This window comes from Haemaphysalis longicornis, unplaced genomic scaffold, assembly GCF_048455015.1.
Source record: "Haemaphysalis longicornis isolate Haplotype H1 unplaced genomic scaffold, Haemaphysalis longicornis Haplotype H1 scaffold_1, whole genome shotgun sequence".
Classification (NCBI taxonomy): Eukaryota; Metazoa; Arthropoda; class Arachnida; order Ixodida; family Ixodidae; genus Haemaphysalis; species Haemaphysalis longicornis.
Window position 1 is genome coordinate 155,930,334 of NW_027526203.1, and position 19,698 is coordinate 155,950,031.

The 19,698-nt window shown below is 51.3% G+C and overlaps 1 protein-coding gene across 4 annotated transcripts in view; it reads right to left on the bottom strand.

Annotated features, from left to right (window-relative positions):
- The window catches only part of LOC144166717 (uncharacterized), a 28,599-nt gene extending 20,593 nt beyond the window's left edge, over window positions 1-8,006 (bottom strand). Inside the window, exons 1-3 of one of the 4 annotated variants that reach the window (XM_077696236.1) lie at window positions 7,917-8,006; window positions 3,081-3,131; window positions 2,036-2,163 (exon numbers count right to left, since the gene is read on the bottom strand). In XM_077696236.1, the coding sequence (XP_077552362.1) occupies window positions 2,036-2,163; window positions 3,081-3,090 (138 nt within the window). In that variant the 5' untranslated portion in view covers window positions 3,091-3,131; window positions 7,917-8,006. Of the gene's footprint in view, window positions 1-2,035; window positions 2,164-3,080; window positions 3,132-7,513; window positions 7,693-7,769 lie in introns of those variants that run through there. The other 3 variants (XM_077696228.1, XM_077696231.1, XM_077696239.1) reach the window with 3 other exon arrangements.
- Between the last annotated feature and the right edge of the window lie 11,692 nt (window positions 8,007-19,698).

The window sequence follows — 19,698 nt, forward strand, 5'->3', positions numbered from 1 at the left end:
CTTCTCCCGCCTTCAAGAGGCCTTATATTTTCCTACTGGCGTACGTACCAGTCAGCGAAGCGTCGCATGTGCGCTTGTGCAGCGCTTGTGTGAAGCGACCTTGACTTGGAGCTAGATACAGTGTACAAACTAACCAAGTAAAGAAAGGCACATTCTTCCATTCACAAACGTGTCCAGGCTTCGTTTCAACTGAGCGAACGAATTGCGACGACCCGTCGGCGGCCGGCGGACGAAACGCTGGGCCGACTGACTGTATCTGAAGGCCGGGGAGCCGTGCAGTAGCGCAGCCAATTGCGAGCTCGGCTCCTCCCGACGTCACACGAAAACGCCACAGAAAATGGGCGAGCGTAAGGAGAGGAGGCTAGCATTTTCGAATTAATTTTTCGACTAAATAAAATCGCGTAAACGCGCCCAGAGTGGTCGAAACATGGCCTGGGGACTCCGGACTACAATTTGCGCTAGTAATCCCGCAATGTTTACATATCACTTGAGTGTCCCTTTAAAAGGCTAAGCATAGCATGCGGTGACCACACTTTGACGTTCCAAAACAAGCTCTTAATGCGAGTTTTCCGTGTGACGAATATTGTGGCAACACGAGAATTGCTGGTACGAAATGCCCTATGACGACTTGGCATTCCTGACCAGTTTACCTGTGACGAGTTGGCCTATAACGAGTGGGCTTGCGACGAGTGGGCCTAGACCCAGCCAGCCTATAGTTGTTAAACACTGTTTCGGGGTTTTAGTCGACAACTTCCCGCAGTTCGACGAGGTGCCTTTTGACGAAACCAGAATTTTATTGTTTGCACCGAAAATAAACACAATGAAAGGAAAGGAATTAGAAACAAAATTCAAACAGAAACATTAGATTTTAAGGGTGATGCACAGTCATGGACAACTGAAAGGAGCAGAAAAAATATGGACCAGAACATGCAAACTCGAAGAATATCTGTAGTGGGCATAAAATAATGGCTCGCTCTGGGTATATTTAGCTAGAAACACACATTTTCAGTCTTCGTTATGCCACGAGACAATTTCACTTGCACGCAAAAACATCACCGTGCTTGTGTATTTTGGTTCATATTTTCGTGTTCGCGTCTCACTTGTCCATGACTACAGGGCTACGTCTTACGTGGTGCTGTACATCCTCATAATTATGCTCGGCCAACTAGCCAAACATCAAACCCTATTAGAAACAAGGAAAATAAAAATAAAAATCAGTAATCACAACAAAAAAAGGCAGCATCACCCGCTCAATGCGCGGCATGTCACCGGTTATCCCCACGGGAAGTGGCAGTGACAGACTAGGGCTTGAATAATGCGCGGTTTTCTAATGCGACAGCAAACTATTAAACATTTCATGCTTCGTGCAACTCTTCATGACGCAAAAATTGGAACTTTTCTAGCAGCAATACCAATCGCGACCGCAGCGTCAAAACAGGATTCGATAAAACGGGCGACATCACTTCGATGAAACGGCGTTCGATGAACCGGTTTCGATGAAACGGACATGCCTTCGATAAAACGGCGTTCGACGAAACGGTGTTCGATGAACTGTCACGACCGCCCACCACGAAGCACACAACTCCTTTTTAACACGGTGAACCATGGCGTGGTTTCTTGTTGATAAAGTACACGTGCGTCGGCCCAAAAAATTACAGAGGCCCAAATTTCTCCTCACAGGAGGCTTCGTGATTTTAGTTACGTGATTTTAGTTACGCTTACGTGCTTCGTGATTTGAGTTACGCTTCTCGTTGAATGCAACTTTATTTCAGGGCCACCGCGACTGCCATATCAGCGACAAGTGCGCATGCGCCTTACAACAGGGGGGTGTAACATGTTTCGCCATTTCATTTCCTTAACTAGCAGGCGCCATGTGATGGACATTGCGAATACCGAGCTTGTGTTTCGAGAAGCAATGATTGTTGAACATAACTCCTTCGGCTCTGATCACCACATCGGGTTATTTTCTAAGGGCCGCACACTTCGCCGAAAAAGACGTTGCCCTTTATTTATCACCGAAATAGCGGGAACTCACCTGAAAGATTGCAGCACTGACATCCAAGTGTTGCGGAGAACCATGCGAGATACTTCCGCTGGTAATCATGGTGGCCAGCTGCCCGACATCTGCGCCGCTAGCACTCCGGGAACCGGTGACACTGTGCCCTGTTAAACGGGTACGCGGAATACTTAGCGTGGTACGTAAAGATGATCGCTAACACTTTGTGGTGCTACCCAGTACTTCAAATTCTTAGAAAACGTTGGTGCAAGAAAATCGAACTGTTTATAATGACACGGTACCAAGTACCATCCACTTGCAGCCCTTTTAATTCGAAGCTTTCTGTGGCTCTTCCCTCCGTTTCTCGGGAGCATGGGGGTAGGGGGAGGGGGGGGGGGGGGCGGTGCTTTCGGTGTTGCTGCTCCTTTCTGGCCGGGTGCACCGGCGTGTACTGTGCCCAAGATAACGCACACCGTCTCGTATCTTGGCAGCCGCCGCAGCCTTTCACAGTTTGTGCGGTGCAACTTTGCTGAATGCGCCGCTGGGTTCCACCTTACACCAGATAATGCTGGCCACCGCGCATCGCTCCTGCGGTGCTAGGAAAGTGACCAGCGGGGGAGGAGGGGGGCGCCTGGGAAGTTACACCTAATAAGGCTGGCCTGCCCCTAAACCGCTCCAGAGGAGCCGGCCCGAATGCGACATGGAGATTAAGACGTTGAAAGTCTTGCACTCGACACTGCTAGCCGTTTCGAAAAATCAGCAACTACACCAGGCAATATAACGCTCGAAAGAAATTGGCTGATCCCACACCTTGGGGGGAATCGCTGAAAGCGAAGCTTTCTTCGTGGCACACCCTGGTTAAAATGGACTTGCGTGTGGAATTTTGTAGACTGTTACAAAAATAAATCAGCAGCTAACTAGCGCGGTATGGACAGAGAATAGTACCACTTACAATAACTCGACCCAGTACTCGCATTTACCGAGAATTGAAGTCTACCGCCACCATTTCTCTACCATGACCCGTTCACTCCGAAGGCCATGGAACTGACATGCAATCTTTTTCCTTCAAGTTTTCACCGCTCACCTGCTGACATGTTCGTGCTTCCAGGGTGACCACTTCCCCCGTCGACTTCAGCTGGAAGGAAGGAACGGAGGGGGGGGGGGGGGGGATGATTAGTACCGTCGCCCTCTGGAGTCAATTTAAATGTTCCGGGGGAGAAAAATAGCCCGGACGTTACTTTGTGCACATGCAGCCGATGCATAAAGATTTAGCTCGATAAAGTTATCGAAAATGCAAAAAAAACAACGTGAAGCAGAAATTAAAACATGACGCATTTACTACCGACTAGGTTACGGCTAAAGTACTACGGCATGATAAAATAAAGTTTTTCTATAGCCACCCACCTATTTCTTCAAAGCGACCGTGAAAGCAGGGTACAAGTTTGGTTCATCCGAGAGATTTCCACTTCAGAGTAAAAATCGCACAAATTTTCGCGCAAAATTGAGACAATCTTGATAAAGAGGAAAATGTGTTCAGCTAAAAGAAAAGAGTCTCGCCAGCGACATCATAACGTCGATTCCTTATGACGTCTCAAGCGCTAGTGATTAAACAAATCGATGTCATAGCGAAAACAAGCCCATAGGTTGCACGCGTGTGCGAATTCAGTTTCCAGAAAAAAAAAATGACGCTTGAACTAAGTGTTCGCGTAGACGAGATTAAAGTTTTTAATCTCCACAGCTTGATATCGGCGTCTATTGACAGACTTGAGGGCTTCCCGGCGTGCGGCGTCCTTTTTCTTACCCATCGCCTACGCCAGTTTCAATGACGCGAGAGAATCATCGGCAGCTCTTTCTTGCTTCAGATGTCCACGTGGTCACCCGGCAGCCCGATGGGAAGGATGCTCGGTTGATTGATTCATTGATTGATTGATTGATTGATTGATTGATTGATTGATTGATTGATTGATTGATTGATTGATTGATTGATTGATTGATTGTAGGGTGTAATGCATCGACGCAGCGAAGGCGATGAGGGGCGCCGTAGTGGAGGGCTCCGGATTAATTTTCACCACCTGGGGATCTTTTACGTGGGCCGAAATCTCTACACACGGGCGTTTTTGCTCTTCGCCTCCATCAGAAAAGCGGACGCCGCAGCCGGGATTGAACCCACATCCTCGTGCTCAAGAAAGATGGTCAAAACCCGAGGCTTTCTCCTATGCTGAGTCAAAGCCATGGTCTAAAACCCACTTTACCGAAGTCCGAAATCCAAACTGCCAAAGTTCATAACCAATCACATAACCAAAGTACAAAGTCAACGTCCAACCATGCTTGGAGTATGTATTTCTTCATACCTAAGAACTAACGAACGCACAATGAGGATGATGATTAAATACATTATCTAAGCAGAGTTGGACTTCGGCTTTGGACGAACGAACGAACGGGCGGACGGACGGACGTTTTAAGCATCTTCCTCTTATAACAGGGGCTTTGATTCTTTTTCTAATTTGATTTTTTTATTGGATCCCGTTGTGCACAGTTGGCTTTCGTGCAGTGGGCTTTCCCTTTCAATGCCACCAATAAGGCATAGAAAGCTTCCCTTTAAATTCCCGACAAACGATAGGATAACTTTGAAAGTAGGGGCAGCGCAATGAACGGGACGAAGCGAAGACGAGAGAAACACAAGCGCTTGTGTTTGTCTCGTCTTCACTTCGACCCGTTCATCGCGCTGCTCCTACTCTCAAAGATATGTACCAAGCGACTCAATTCAACTCTTCTGAAATGGGATAGCAGCTTCGCGTCCGCTGCGAATGGTAATAAAACTCCTCGCCAAGCCCACGGCGTGGGAAGAACGCATGCGTGCGCTTCTGAGCACGAGGTCGCGGGTTCAATTCCCGGCTGCGGTGGCCGCTTTCCTGATGGAGGCGGAAAGCAAAAACGCCCGTGTGTTCGAGATTTCGGCGCACGTTGAAGATCCCCAGGTGGTCAAAATTATTCCGGAGCCCTCCACTACGGCGCGCCTCATCGCCTGCGTTGCGTCGGCGCGTTATTAAACCCTACAATCAATCAAATCAGAACACGTTCGTGGAACAGGTGAGCAGAAAAAGGAGGTCACGGGACTTCAGCATGCACCGCGCCTGCGCAGTGGGAGGATGCAGCTGTGCTCTGGCGCTGCACGGCGTGAGGCCGTGTGTGACATAGCACAGCGCGAGCGCTGAATGAACGACTGCCTAGAGGGGGAGCGCCGCTGATCTAGGGCGTGTTCCTGGGCGTTAGAATTGCTACACGTAAACAGACAAGTGTCGTTCCCGAATTTTCCGACGTGTAATAGAAACGCTCCAAAATAGATGCCCTAATTCGAAAATCGTACGTATAAGCTCGTTCTGGGACTGCCCGCTTTTACACCTACAGACACCTTTCTCACGCTTGGACACCATAACACCTTCAGCGAAATTCTCGAAGCGCAACGAGCCATGCCCATCCGCACACCATCCAACGCGCCTACCCGGATCCCATCAAACATACGTACCAACATCAAAGTCGTCCCCATTAGAAGACACACCCGGAGTACAACAAAGGGAGGCAAGAACAAAAGTACAACAAAGGCAAGAAAAATATACTTAAGCAATAACTTCCCCAACAACCCGGATCTCTATTACACAGACGTCGCAAGAAATTCCGCCCGCCAGGCCAATGTTGCAGTGGTCGTGGGTTCTGAAGGGACAGAAATCTCAGCTGCAACAGTCCGAACAACCGGCACCGACGTCGCAGAAGAGACAGCCATCGCCCTAGCGGCCACTTCCAGCAAAAAGCAAATCATTACAGGCATCACTGACTCACAACAGGCGTGCCGGCACTACCTATCAAGCCGAACATTACCGCATGCGCTCACACTTCTACACCACGCCAAAACTCTACCGACAATCACAATGTTTGTACGCCTGGTCATGCCTCCCTCCCCAGGAATGAGGCGGCCCACGCCTCTGCCCGCGACATTTTACACCGGGCATTCCTAAGTCCAACGACACACCTGCAATCGCCTCGGCCAGCCACTCAGTTCCAAAAACATACACGGACATGTGATACCATTATTGCGGGAACGCCTGACTTACCATCCTCCTCACCCATCACTCGATACACAAGACTCACGAATCTGGCACCGAATCCAAACAAAGACTTACTACAACACGACAATTTTACATCACATTCTACCAAATGTTTTTCCCTGCAACTGCACAACATGCAATACACCAAACACCACCTATCACCTCATATGGGAGTGCGTCAAACATCCCAACCGAATTCCATCACCTACATTGGAGCAGTGGGAATATAGGCCGACAAGCTTCCAGCTCGAAGATCAGGAGTACCTGATCTCCCGAGCGAGGGCTGCTGGGGGGCCTGAAGGCGGCCTGAACTGAGGCCACCATCCACTCTCCTTTCCCCCTCCCCATTCCCTTGAAAAAAAGAATGTTATTCCTCCGCCTGGAAGAGCCAGTTTCGCTTCAATAGTAAGGCGGACTTGTTGCGCGGCGGTGTTGAATGGTCAACCACAGCACTGCAGCCTCAAGCCCACCCCTGCGTCCCTCTTTACGCGAAAGGAAAACATCGCCGCTCCACAAACAGTTCTTTTCTAAAATGTGCTAAATGTATGGTAAATGTATCCTCCAAAATTTTTAATAATATAGCGGGAGCGACGACCGATCGGCATGCCTGCGCCTTATCACGGTGTTCAGCAGCGAAATAGGTGAGAGTACGCGCTCGCGCATAGGACTATCTGCTGTATGAGTGTCGTCTGCTACGCTGTTTCCTTGAGAGCGGTACACCCCCTGCCACTGCAACTGAATCACTTTGTTCACGAGAAACCGTGGTTATTTGAAGCGCATCCGCATATCAAATACACGTTCGATTTTTCTTTCGGATCACTTGGCCCGCACAGCGTGAGGAATACCACTGGAAAGATAAATAAAAGTAGAACAGGGCGGGTTTTTTGGTCGGAATGGCCTTATGCCGCTGCGCGATGTAATGCGATAAATAAGAAATCTGATAAAAATAAAAGCTTGTCCCTCACGCTGCTTAGCTGCCTTTGGCGGTAGCGAAATGTCCTTGCAAGGTAAGAAACACAGGGGGTTGCCCTGAGGAGAACAGCGGAGCAGACGACGCTCCACACAGCACATAGTTCTATGCACGTGCGCGTACTCTCGCCTATTTCGCTGGTGAACACGGGAACGCTGGTGAACACGGGATCGGTCGTCGCTGCCGCTATAATATTAAAAATTTGGGAGGCTGTACACTGCTTCCACTAATTCTCTTTCCGCAAGCAGCCGCTGTTCATCCCTCATGGCGGTAAATCAATGCATTCCCTGCTTCCATCTACCTACAGTGAACTAGAATATTTCTAGTTCACTGTAACCTACCCAAGCAAAGCCAAAGAAGGGCGGCCATTTTTTCTGTTCTACACGCCGTCCGACAGCCTGCCGTTCTATGTAACCTGCATGCAACGCTCTTTAAATCACTCACTGAAGGCAAGCAGAAATAGGTCAACGTAAAAGTTGATAAATCGTCGAAAATGAAATACGCCTTCTCTCTTCGTGCAGCTCACGTTGTTCACGCACCACCTAGATACATGGCGCACGGGCGATCGGAACCACAAGAACGGCCACGGCTCGAAACAGGTCGTGTGACAACAACGAAGACGCGTTCCACCCTAACTGCAAGAGCACACCGCGCTACGAAGAACTTCGCAACGCACAGACGCTAAATTGGCTTACGTTACCTTGAGTGAGAGCAGCGTTCGATGACATCGTGTAATCGAAACGATTAACGCACCGTTTTGTCAAGGCGTTATATATAAGGTCGGTGCGAACCCAACTTCCAGCGCACAACACGTTTTAAAGAACGCGAACTGACGACGATGACGCACCAGATTTCGTGGACTCGAGAGCGAACAGTCGGTTTCAAGCGCAGTCCGACTGGCCACGGCTAATTTTTCACCGTTCTACAAGGCGGCCGCACGAGAAATCGGCATCGCTGGCGTCGGTAGCGATTGACGGTAGAACAAGGCACAGCGTTCCTTGACGGTGGTCCGGGAATCAGCGCCCCTCTGAACAGAACGTAACCTTACAGGGGCGGATTGTGTTATACAGCAGGCTATTACTGTAGCAGAGGCTGCGTTCCCATTCGAGGGCAGCTTTGTAGGCAGCTTAGGAAGTAGTCTAATTAAGGCGCAATGGTCCCGAACGCAACACCAACTCAGACGACAACCTCGTAGTAGACATGTTGAGACACTCAAACCGCGAGTATTGTAAACAATTTTACCGTTTTATTGCAAACATTAGGTGATTTAAAAATTAAACAAAATCTTCTGTACCACTGGTAAATTATAATAAATATTCCAATAAATCAACAAGTTAGTTTGTAACAACATTATTATGGAAAGAGGTGGCGCTGGCGTCAATTCATCATTTGGACCATGACCAGCATGACCAGCGTTATACGCCTCGAGCTTTGCGATCGCTGCGCCGCCTGCCGCCGCTTTTCCGCAGCGTTGACGGGATTGGCGCTGCGCGACTGATCGGGGCTCATGCAGTGTTTTGGTTCTCTTTCTCTTCTTTTTGCACTTCTGCGCCCTAAAAAACTTGTTATAGTGACGTCTGTAAGTAAATAGTACGTTTAGGGCACTTCAAAAGCCGCTCCGTCTTGCTAGGTTGCTCAGACGCCAACATTACCTATCCGGGAACACGGTTCTGCGCCCTTCTTGGCCGTCGTTCCGGGCGTCGGCGACGGCCGCAGCATACCGGCGCTGTCACCTCCAAATACGTGAGGCAGAAGTGAATTTTATTGCAGCCTAGTTTACACCTGATACTGGCACAATGAGGTGTGTTTCGTTTTGCAGCGCGGACAACGAATGCGGCCTCGTTTAGAAAATGTACGTCGTAAAAAAATATATTTCGGGGATGTGATTATCCAATACCTGAAAATAAATTGTGCCTTTTATAAGAATATAACCCACGCAGAAATGTTAAGTATATTCCGAGGCTGTGCGTCATGAAAGATGTGCACTCCTGCATACCTTATAGCAAGAACCAAGAAAAGTTAATTAAACAACGGAAAAATTAATGGTTTGCGAGTCCGGAAGAGACAGAATAGCTCGTATGGAAATGCAAAAAAAATAAAACTCAGTGTAGCTTCTGAAATGCTAAAAACGGTCGTTTAAACTTACGCCAGGTGGGACTCACGAGACCAACTAGTGTGCGAAATGCACTGCCATTTCGCGAGACGTCGGGAGTGGGGTGGGGAGGAGGGGGACGCTTAACTATCGTTGTGTACCAATGCGGAGCGATCAAGGAATGAACGTTTTAGTAATCACAACACACAAGATACGCATCCACCTTACTCAAGTTTTTAGACTTCAACGAACAGCTGTTCACTCGGCGGACGCATTTTTTGAGGCATACAAGTTCACAACTGATAAAAGGTGCCGTAAGAAGAGTGGGATATCTTATAAGGCCTTCTGATTTCCGTCTGTGCTAGATTCTGCAGGCTCCCTGCGTCATATGACTATGCTTCGAAGAAATTTTTAGTCGCGGACGCGCATTACTAAGGAAGCCCTTCTCCGCGCTGCTCGCGGAGGATATATGTAGCATATATGAATGTTTGCGGGCGCTCAGCTCCCGACAAGACGCCCAAGCATTAATTTTTTTTTGTGCGCTGATCCCGGGTATAATTTTAGATTATCCATTGTACTTATTTCGTAGAATGTTCGTGAAATTTATGTGCATGGTAGTGATCAATATCTGAGATATGTTATTGGCGTGCTGTCAGGTATGAGTGTTCTGTTAGGTTATATAAGCGCACAAAATTGATTTAAATCGTAGTGTATAGCCATAGGATGACCATTTGAGGAAACTGCGCTTATGGAGACACTGTTAGTAAATTTTAAGGCAGTGGAATCACAATCATCTCCATATGCATATCCCGGTTTCGCGACGCCGACCTGTGATGCGCACCTGGCGCTTGTACAGACCGAATGTACCAGACTAAGATCGCCTCAGACACATTCACAATTTCGTAAATGTGCCACATTTGCGAACAGAGTGACTGCTCGACATAAATGTGTATTTCCAGCGCCTTCAAACGGTAAATCTCAGTCGTGAACGGGCCCCGAAAGCAGCGGTGACAATAGGGAGCGGGCCGCAGACTCCCGCGGCTTCTTTCGAAACGGGCCACTAGGGGGATTTCAGTGGCGCCCTGCCGATGCGCGCCGATCGACCTGCCCATGCGCGCCGATTCCGCGTGCCGAATTTGTTGCTGCTTGTTCAGTTGTTTTTTGTTCTTTCCGACGCCACTGCGCCAGCTGGCGCTGAATGTAATCCACACTTCGCTGCATACGCGCTTGCTCGGCCTGCCATCGTTGTTCTTTCGTCTTTTTCTCGGTCCGTTGTGCTCAGTTTTTGCCGATTCCCACTGGAGCAGCGCACAAATTCCGTGGGCTCGACAGTTTGCTTAAATAAATTGTTTTAACGCGAAACTGTCACTTGACTAGGCTGGCAAAAGCACGCACACGGCAGGCGTCCACGCACACGGTAAAGGCCATTTCTTTTCACCAGGTTCCGATCGCTTCGGCACGTGGGCAGTGACTCAAATAGATATCCTGAAGATAACTGCTGTTTTCACCACAAGCAATAACTGCGGACGGCTGCAATACCCCACAGAGTTGCTCACTATACAGGGTGTTGCGGCGATAATTGGAACACTTTAAAATTTTTTCCTGAACGAACCGCCACTTTGTTCGCGCTCAAACTTCCCACGAAGATCGCATTTTGTGGTCTATTTTGTTTGACACCGGGAACAACGACGGCACTTACCAGGTCTTTCTGAAAATAAATAAAAACGATTTTCGCCTATGGGAAAATGGCGGCTGACTTGGACGTGCGAGGCAGCGCAAGTTGATCGTGGAACGACGGCGCCACCTGGGGTATGCAGAGCGAAACCCATGTTTCGGATTCATGGTAGAAAGGCGCCAAATGGTGTAGCAGACGATCAGAAAATCTTTTTGGTCCCCAGTTTACGATGATCACAAATACTTGCATAACAGCTGCTGCCAATCAATAAAATATCCCCACCGTTCTTCGTTGCCAATAAACGTTGGATTTGTTTCCTCACCTACTCTTACATTTTCTGATCGTCTGCTATAGCATTACCAGATTATCCGGCCCTGCGAAATCAGCCTTACGATTCTTGCGCTGTCCTTGTTTTTTCGTTCTCGTTTTATTTGTGAAGTTTTGTGGGTGTGCTTGTGTGTGCCTGTCTGTCTGTCATCGCGAAGCGGTGAGATGCGAGCTTTTTCTGCCGAAGAAAATGCAGCTGCAGTATGTTTCTTGGCAACGACGAAGGCGTACCATCGAGTACACACCCTCTTCAAGAAAAAAATCAGCAAGCGACCCCCGAGCTACCCTTCTGTGCTTCCGTGGACGGCCGCACTTGAAGCGAACGGATACTTGCAACGTAAAATGCGGAAAGAAAAAGGGTGCCGGCGTTCGGTCCTTGCCGAGGAGGCCATTGTAGGAGCGTTCGAAGCCAACCCGCGCTTATCGTGCAGGCCTGCGGGGCTAATGTTCGGGACGTCAGCGTCAAGAGTCGGTCGTGCCTTGAAGACAAAAGGCTTCAGGCCTTACAAGCTACAGGTCCACCAGAGACTGACGGACGAAGACAAGGGGCGTCGGTTGAGCTTTTCCCGCTTCGAGCTCAGGCGAATCGCGACAGACCCTGGCCACCTGTTGTTTCTCGTATTTAGCGACGAGGCAGCTTTTCATTTGGACGGGCGTGTGAACCGCCAATGTACGCGGTTTTGGGCGAAAACAAATCCCAATTTTGTGACCACAGGAGCAGTGAATTCCCCCGGCGTCATCGTCTGGTGCGGAATCTGGCGGGAGGGCGTGATAGGTCCTTTTTCTTTTCGATGGCACCGTAACAGCCGATTCGTACCTGAACCTCCTCAAAGAAGACTTTTTGCCCGAACTGGTGCAATACCACATGCAGAAAGAAGTCTGCGTCCTGCAGCAAGATGGCGCGCCCGCCCACTTCGCCGCAAAGGTGCGTCGTTGGCTTGATGCCAACTTTCCCGACCGCTGGATGGGGCGAGATTCGGCGACGATGCCCTGGCCTGCATGCGCGCTCTCCCGACCTCACACCCTGCGACTTTTTTGTGGGGGGTTACGTTAAATCCCTAATGTACCGCAGCGGCCCAGTGGCAAATCTCGCGACCCTCGCAAGACGCATCCAGGCCGCCTTCACCGCCATGGACGACAAGATGAGGGAAGCAGTATTTGACGCCTACGTTCACAGGCTACAGAGGTGCATCGACGCTGACAGCGGTCACTTCGAGAAATGAGGACTCGAGCTCTTCGTTTGTTTTTCTTCTTGTTTACTTTGACGACTACGTGAACCGTTGAAATGAGAACGACGGCATGAATTGCAAGAAAAAAAGGTCCTTGTTAGGGCCAACAAATGCTGCGTAGCGAAAGCATCTGAACTTGTTCGCCCCCAATGTACTCTCTCGAATTCTTAACGTAGCAAACTTTAAAGAAAGACCAGCGTAACTGAAAAATTATTACTGACACACTGATCTACACATTTTTCATGCGATGTAAGAGTAGGTGAGGAAACAAATCCAACGTTTATTGGCAACGAAGAGCCGTGGGGATATTTTATTGATTGGCAGCAGCTGTTATGCAAGTATTTGTGATCATCGTAAACTGGGGACCAAAAAGATTTTCTGATCGTCTGCTACACCATTTGGCGCCTTTCTACCGTGAATCCGAAACATGGGTTTCGCTCTGCATACCCCAGGTGGCGCCGTCGTTCCAAGATCAACTTGCGCTGCCTCGCATGTCCAAATCAGCCGCCATTTTCCCATAGGCGAAAATCGTTTTTATTTATTTTCAGAAAGCATACCTTCCGGGCCTTCCCCTCGTTGGCAGACCGATCTATGACCTCCAGCGATGACATTCCAAGAAGTTACACGGATGTCTTCGCCCATTACCGACTGCAGCGCCGCATTTACGCACCACCACACCCCAACATGACCAGAGAGGACGCCATTACCCGCAGACAGCTGCAAACACCTACCCCCACGGAACACTACTCCATGCCATCTACCCAACAACATACACTCTGACTTGTCAACACTGCCCCACACCCAGCACTCTCTACCATATGGTCTGGGAGTGCCGACAATCACCATCATTAACCCCCCAACGAAACCCAACACTGGAACAGTGGGAGGACCAGCTGACCAGCTCACGCCCTTAAGACCAGCAACGACTGGTGGACAGGGCCCGCCTGGCAGCCAAGGACCAAGACTTCCTGGACTAAGGAGGCCTCCCACAAAGGAACTAATACAGTTGAATAAATGTTTATTCCTGCTCCTCCTCAGAAAGACCAGGTAACTACCGTCGTTGTTCCCGGTGTCAAACAAATAGACCACAAAATGCGATCTTCGTGTGAAGTTTGAGCGCGAACAAAGCGGTGGTTCGTTCAGGAAAAAATTTTAAAGTGTTCCAATTATCACCGCAACACCCTGTATATACTTAGAGAGGAATATGGCGCTAGCGCCTACGTGGCTCATGTAAAGGCCGTCTACATGGTGGAAACCTTTTCGTTCCTCCATGGCCGTCTGTGCCGTCATGCATAGAGTTTCATACTAATATACACTAGAGGGAAATCTGGCGGCACCGTCTAGGGGAGCCGCGCTTCGGCGAGCGTTCAGTCATGTACCGGGCAGGCACGTCCCACTTGTCCTTGACATGGCTCATGAACCGGCTGAAAAGTTGGCTCTGGCTGCAAAAAGCAGCAATATTACTGTAGAAGGCTTATCATATTTGTTTTATTAGTGTAAAATTGAACCTCCAGAAAGATTGATTCGTCAATGATTATGTACAACCACGATGAGCAAGGAAGACATGGTACCCTGTTTTTGGTTTTGGCTTCGAGACAAAAAAGAAGCCATATGAATAGCTAAGCCAAGTAGGCGAGGAACGCCGCTAGCAGCGATGGCGCCGCCGACGGCTGCCCGCGACTGCAGCGACAGATTTCTCTCTAGTATTTATTAGTATGAAACTCTATGCTTTTTTTTAATTTACGCAAGTACGCCCTTTGGCATAAACTAGATGTAGTCCAGCAGTCCCGTCTCCACAATTAAGTCGAGGAGGGGCCGGTATTGGGGACCGTGCGTCCAGCGGCGAAGGTCAGGTGGTCGTCCTGGGTGGTACCCAAGGGCTCTCATGTGACGAACTCGTGCTGCCTGGAGGCCCGAGCATGAACCCAGGAGGTGGTCCAGGGTTGCTTCAGTGGCAGGAGTTTTACAGAAGGGGCATGTTTCTGGGGGAAATTGCGTCCTCCATGAGGCCTTTATCGCCGGGGTCAAAGCTGCGCCCACGCGGATTCTCCGAAGCGCCACCTCCTCGCGGCGGGTTAAACCGCCAGGAAGGTCCGACCCACGCGGGGGAAGAAGGGCACGCGTGGAGCGCCGGAGAGACTCCTTGTGAATGATGAGGGTGTCACTCTGCGACAACTGGAGCAGGGGTAGCGGCCCAGTTACCCTCTGGGGATGGCAGGCCGCGTCAGCGTCAGTGTGGGCCGGTGTTGAACGTCTATTCCACAGAACTCGCACGGGACACGGAAAAGAGTTCACAATGCGATGCACATCGCAGGTCAAGTCGAGCGACTTGGCGACGCGTCGGAGTTCCCGGACTGCCTGTGTGGAGTCTGTGTACAGGTGAAGGCACGACGGCGGGTTTATGCGTAATCGATGCTCTAATGAGGTTAACCCATCCCGGATGGCCAGAAGTTCTGCCATGATTGAAAGAAGAGGTGCCTCGGTGAGGTATGAGCAGGTCTGCTGCACTTCTGGATGAGTGGGGCACACAATGCTGGCGTGTAGGAGATTTTGGGCCATGCCTGCGTCGACGTACACTTGCCTTGCATCGGCTGTGCCATCCGTCTCCGAGGGAAAAGGGTTGGGCTGCAGTGACTGATTATGAAAACGGCGTATCCGGGTCAGTGGCCGGTTGTCTGTGGATTGGCTTCGGCTCCAAGGAGGAAGGTCAGGCGATTTTCGTAATATAACAGGTGACTTAGAATCGAAGTAGTGGGCCAATGCCGCAGCAACGGGAATTGTTTGAATTTTCAGGCGACGTGCCCTCCTCCACTGTTCAACAAGCTCGTCGAGGGTGTTCAGCTGGGCCTCCGCTTGTAGCGTCGGAATTGGGGTCATACGAGGCAGGCCTGTGATAACTCGCATAGCCTCTCTGTTTACACTTTCCAGTAGGTCCCAGTCCCTTCGTGTGAGATGCTGAAACTGAGCTTGGTATATCAGCCGGGGTTGCAAGACAGATCGAACTAGGATACGTGCCATGCGACTACAGGCACCGCCGGTCTTTTGTGAGATCCGTCGGAAGAGATGAAGCGTCTTGGAGGCTTTGCCGCGCACGCAGCGGATCCATGGAGCCGCGGACCCAGATGCGTCTATTTCTACTCCAAGCACTCGCATTGACGATGCGGGATTGAGGGCACGGCCGTTTAAGGCCAAGGAGAGGGGCGTCTGGGAAAGACGACGTCGGCCCCACCTATTTGTGATCGACATGAAGGTCGTCTTTGCAGCCGAAAGTGTCAATCCAATCTTGGCACACCAATGCTCTGTTTTGTCTAGGGCCGCCTGGGGGCCTGCCTGCTGTCTGTTCAAATCTGCATGTACTGACCAGACTGTAATGTCATCGGCGTAGATTAGAAAGAAAATGTCCGGAATGGTAGCTAACTGCCACGCGAGGGGAAGGAGTGCCACATTAAACAACACTGGTGCCAACACAGAGCCCTGGGGTACTCCCCGCTCTGAGGTGAAATGCCCTACACTTTCTTTGCCGATTCGTATAGAAAAGGTACGACTGTCGAGGAAAGACCGCACCAAGTTGCAGACCATGACTGGAACTTTCAGCTGACGTAAGATGGTAAGGATCGCTGAGTGACTGACATGGTCATAAGCCTTTAGGACGTCCATGGTTAGGAGCGTTCGTATGCTGCGAGCTCTGCCACCCAAAAGTACCATGTTCGAAAGATGTTCCAGGCCATCTTCTGTACCGAGGTGTTGGCGGAAGCCTATCTGAGTTGGATGATACCACAGGTAGCGCTCAGGCCACCAGGACAGGCGAGTAGCGAGCATACGCTCCAGCAGCTTGCAGATAGTGCACGTCAATGCAATCGGCCTAAGGTTACTCATGCGGTCCATTGGCTTGCCTGGTTTTGGTATCGGCACCACCTCCGCATGTTTCCAGGAAGTTGGGAGCTCCCCTGAGGCCCAGATGGCGTTGAGTGAGTCAAGCATCCACTGAAGAGCTGGGCCATCAGCGTTCTTGAACACTTCATAGGTGATACCATCTGGTCCCGGAGCTGTGCGCAACTTTGCCTGGTCGATGGCGGCCACAAATTCCGCCATTGTAAAGGGCCCTTGTATGCTATCAATGTCCACCTGAGCTGGGCACGCACCTGCTTCATGAGGGAGGTAAAGTTGGCCGATGAATTGTGGTGGAGCCTGGTCGAACGCCGGGAAGAATGCTTTGGCTAACTCTGGGGCAAATTGTTTTGGTGTTTTCCCAGAGGCAAGGCACGCACTAGTGGCAGGGTCCGGTGGTCGTGCACCAGCTTCCATGCTGCCGAATGTCCGCCAGATGGAAGATGTCGTTGAGGACGGTCCAATGGACGCACAACAATCTAACCACCTTTGTCTAGAAAGGCGCTTCTCGTGGCGGCGAGCAGCGGCTGTGGCACGATTTAAAGAAGCTCGCAATTCTGGAGATCCTGGATACCGGTTCACACCCCGTTCAGCACGACGACGAGCTGCCCATAATCGAAGGAGATGCAGGTCAGGGACTGGCCTTGACTCGTCCACCCAAGCTGTCCGCGTTGCGTCCTTAAGGGCAGCGCATAAAATAGGCACTGCATCGCATAGGGTTCCAGGTAGGGAGCTGTCTAACACCCTCCTAAACAAGTCCCAGTCAGTCAGACGACAGCGGCGCCGTAGGCATCGTTGGGACCCTGGAGCTAAACCAAGACGTAGGGGATACTGGTCACTGCCCCAACAGTCCGGGTCACGGTCCCATGAGACCGGAGTTACGCCTGTCCACCAGGAAAGGTCCGGGGCATAGGGGGGCGCGCGAGGATGATCCCAGCGACGTGTCGATATGTGCGGAGCATTGAGTAGCACAAACCGCTGGCTTGTAAATGTGTCTAAGACTGCCACACCACGCGCACTGGACGAAGGGTAACCCCATGCCTCATGAGGCGCATTAAAGTCCCCAGCGACTAGCTCAGGTCGTCCGGGGTACGTGCGGCGAAGGTGAGCAAGCAAGCCCATTCGCAGTCGGGGTGCACTGCCACTGTACGGACGCACGTAGCACGACACCAGGATCACGTCTGTGCGGGGTAGGCGAACCAATACAGCAACCACTTCCTGCCACGCACTACACCAAGACACCAACGACACTTGAGTCTGGGGGTAACAGGTGGCTACGTACACCGCCACTTTACCAGGTGGACCAGATGCATTGCTGCAACGGCGGTCCGGAATGGTAGGTGAAGAGTACGCAGTGAATCCCTGAATGCGTGGCATTGAGTTGGTCTCCTGCAAGAGCAGAGCCCACGCTTGAAGTGTGCCCATGCGGAGACGAGACTGCGGCTCCCCCACCTTGGTCGCGAGACCTCTGCAGTTCCACTGGAGTACACACTTGTGTCGTAGCGGGCTTGGGGAAGCATTCGCACCTTGTGGGGCCACTGAAGCCATCATGGACGTAGGTGCGCCACGAGAACCGTCGCCAGATGTTGCAGTTGCTCCGCTACGAAAGTGAGAAGTTCTGTGGCCGTAAGGTTAGAAGAATCAGGATGTAATTCCCAAAGCGGCGCTGAAGTGGCAGGTGGAAGAGCAGGTGCATCGTGGTGCTGTCCCCGTTGCGCAAAGGTCGCGCGACGTTGCACTGATGTGGCCGTTGTTGAAACAGGCGTTTCCTGGTGCTTCGCCCGTTGCGCTAAGGTTGCACGACGTTGCCGGATACGCTTTATTTCTGCTTCCAGCTCCGCCAAACGGTGGTCCAAATCAGCCACGCTATCCGCGCAATCCGTAGTTCAAGGCAATGGTTCCTTGCGGGTATTGCCTGGTGGTTGACGTCGCCGCTTCACCGCAGTAGCGTAGGTGTGGTCGCCGAGTGGTTGGCTCCCATTTGGCTCCGTAGATTCGTCACATTCCTGTTCTGCTAATACTTCATACCTGTTCGACAGTGCTAACATATTGCCAGTGTCTGCCGTAGCTTTGTTTTGGCGCGTTTGTCGACGGTTTTCCCGCAGTTTCTCTGTTGCGCGGCACTTTGTTGGGCACTTCGCAGACGTTATGTCGTGGTCGTTGCTGCGACACAATGAGCAGCGATATTCTGGCGTTGTCGGGGCTTCCATGTCTGCGTCCTTTGGAGGAGTCGGACAAGAGGCCTTCATATGTCCAGGTCGTAAACACTGGTAGCAGAATATCGCGGACGCCCGGTACGGGCGAACCAGAAGGATACACCCAAAGTAGTAAAGGCAGGAAGGTGGTTCCGAAGGCCCACTTAAGGTGACGCGGCATGTACGGCTGCGCCCTAGGTATCGCGCCGACACCACCTTATGAGTTGGACAGGTGAGGTCCGCACTTAGAGTCGCTTGATCCTGCCCGACATCTACTCCACTCACAACGTACCTTTTGAGGTCGGTTCCGGAAGTGAGGTAGGCATGGACTGGGAGGGTAAATGTTTCTGTGACTGCTATCGATTGGAGGGTCTGCAGTTTGGCGGTGGCTTCCAGGGTAGGCACCCACACAGAGATCGTGTTGGTGGGGCGGTGGTAAGTGTAGCCACTAAACCCTGTGGTGCCGAGACAACCATCAAGAGTGCGTTGCATGACTTGATTGGGCAGTTTGGACATATCGTAGGCGCAGCGTGGCTTGACAACCACCTTGTGCGACCCTGCAGAAGTCGATGTCAGGAGACCAGTTGATGGGAGAGTCGGAAACTGGCGCTTGGCGCTGCAATCTTGGGAGGTCAGGTCGGATGCTGGTGCCGAAGGGCGTTGCATCGCCCTCTTAGGAGGCGGCGTAGTTGCAGGAACCGTAGGCGTACCTCGTAGCTGGCTGGAATTCAATGAGACACAATCCATTGCTGTCGAGGACTCCGGGGCCACGCCCGGCGTCGATGAGTCATGGTCCATAGGCGAGCCGTGTTCCGCCGGTGGAGGAGTCAACAAGGGCGGCGCAAGCCCACGTGCGCCCGCCCGCGTGCCAGAGCAGCCAGCTCGAGAACTGGTAGCACGTGCAGCAGCGGCAGACATCGGGCGTCGTTCGCGGATCTTGAAGCGGCGAGTTAGGTCTAGCCGCCGAGCGACCGGCAAGGCATTCGTTGCAGAAGGCGGTGGACGCCGAAGCGCCCTCCGAGGTACCGGTTTCGAAGCCAGGAGCACTCACAACGTTGATGGTGTCCGTTCTCTTGCACAAGGAGTTGTATGGGCGCAGGAAAGTCGATGCAAAAGGGAGCAGCACAGAGACACGTCCACACGCTCACAGCGCTCCCGAAACTCTATGCCGTCATGCAGTATTAACTCTATGCCGTCATGGGCCGCCATGATATCGTGCCCTT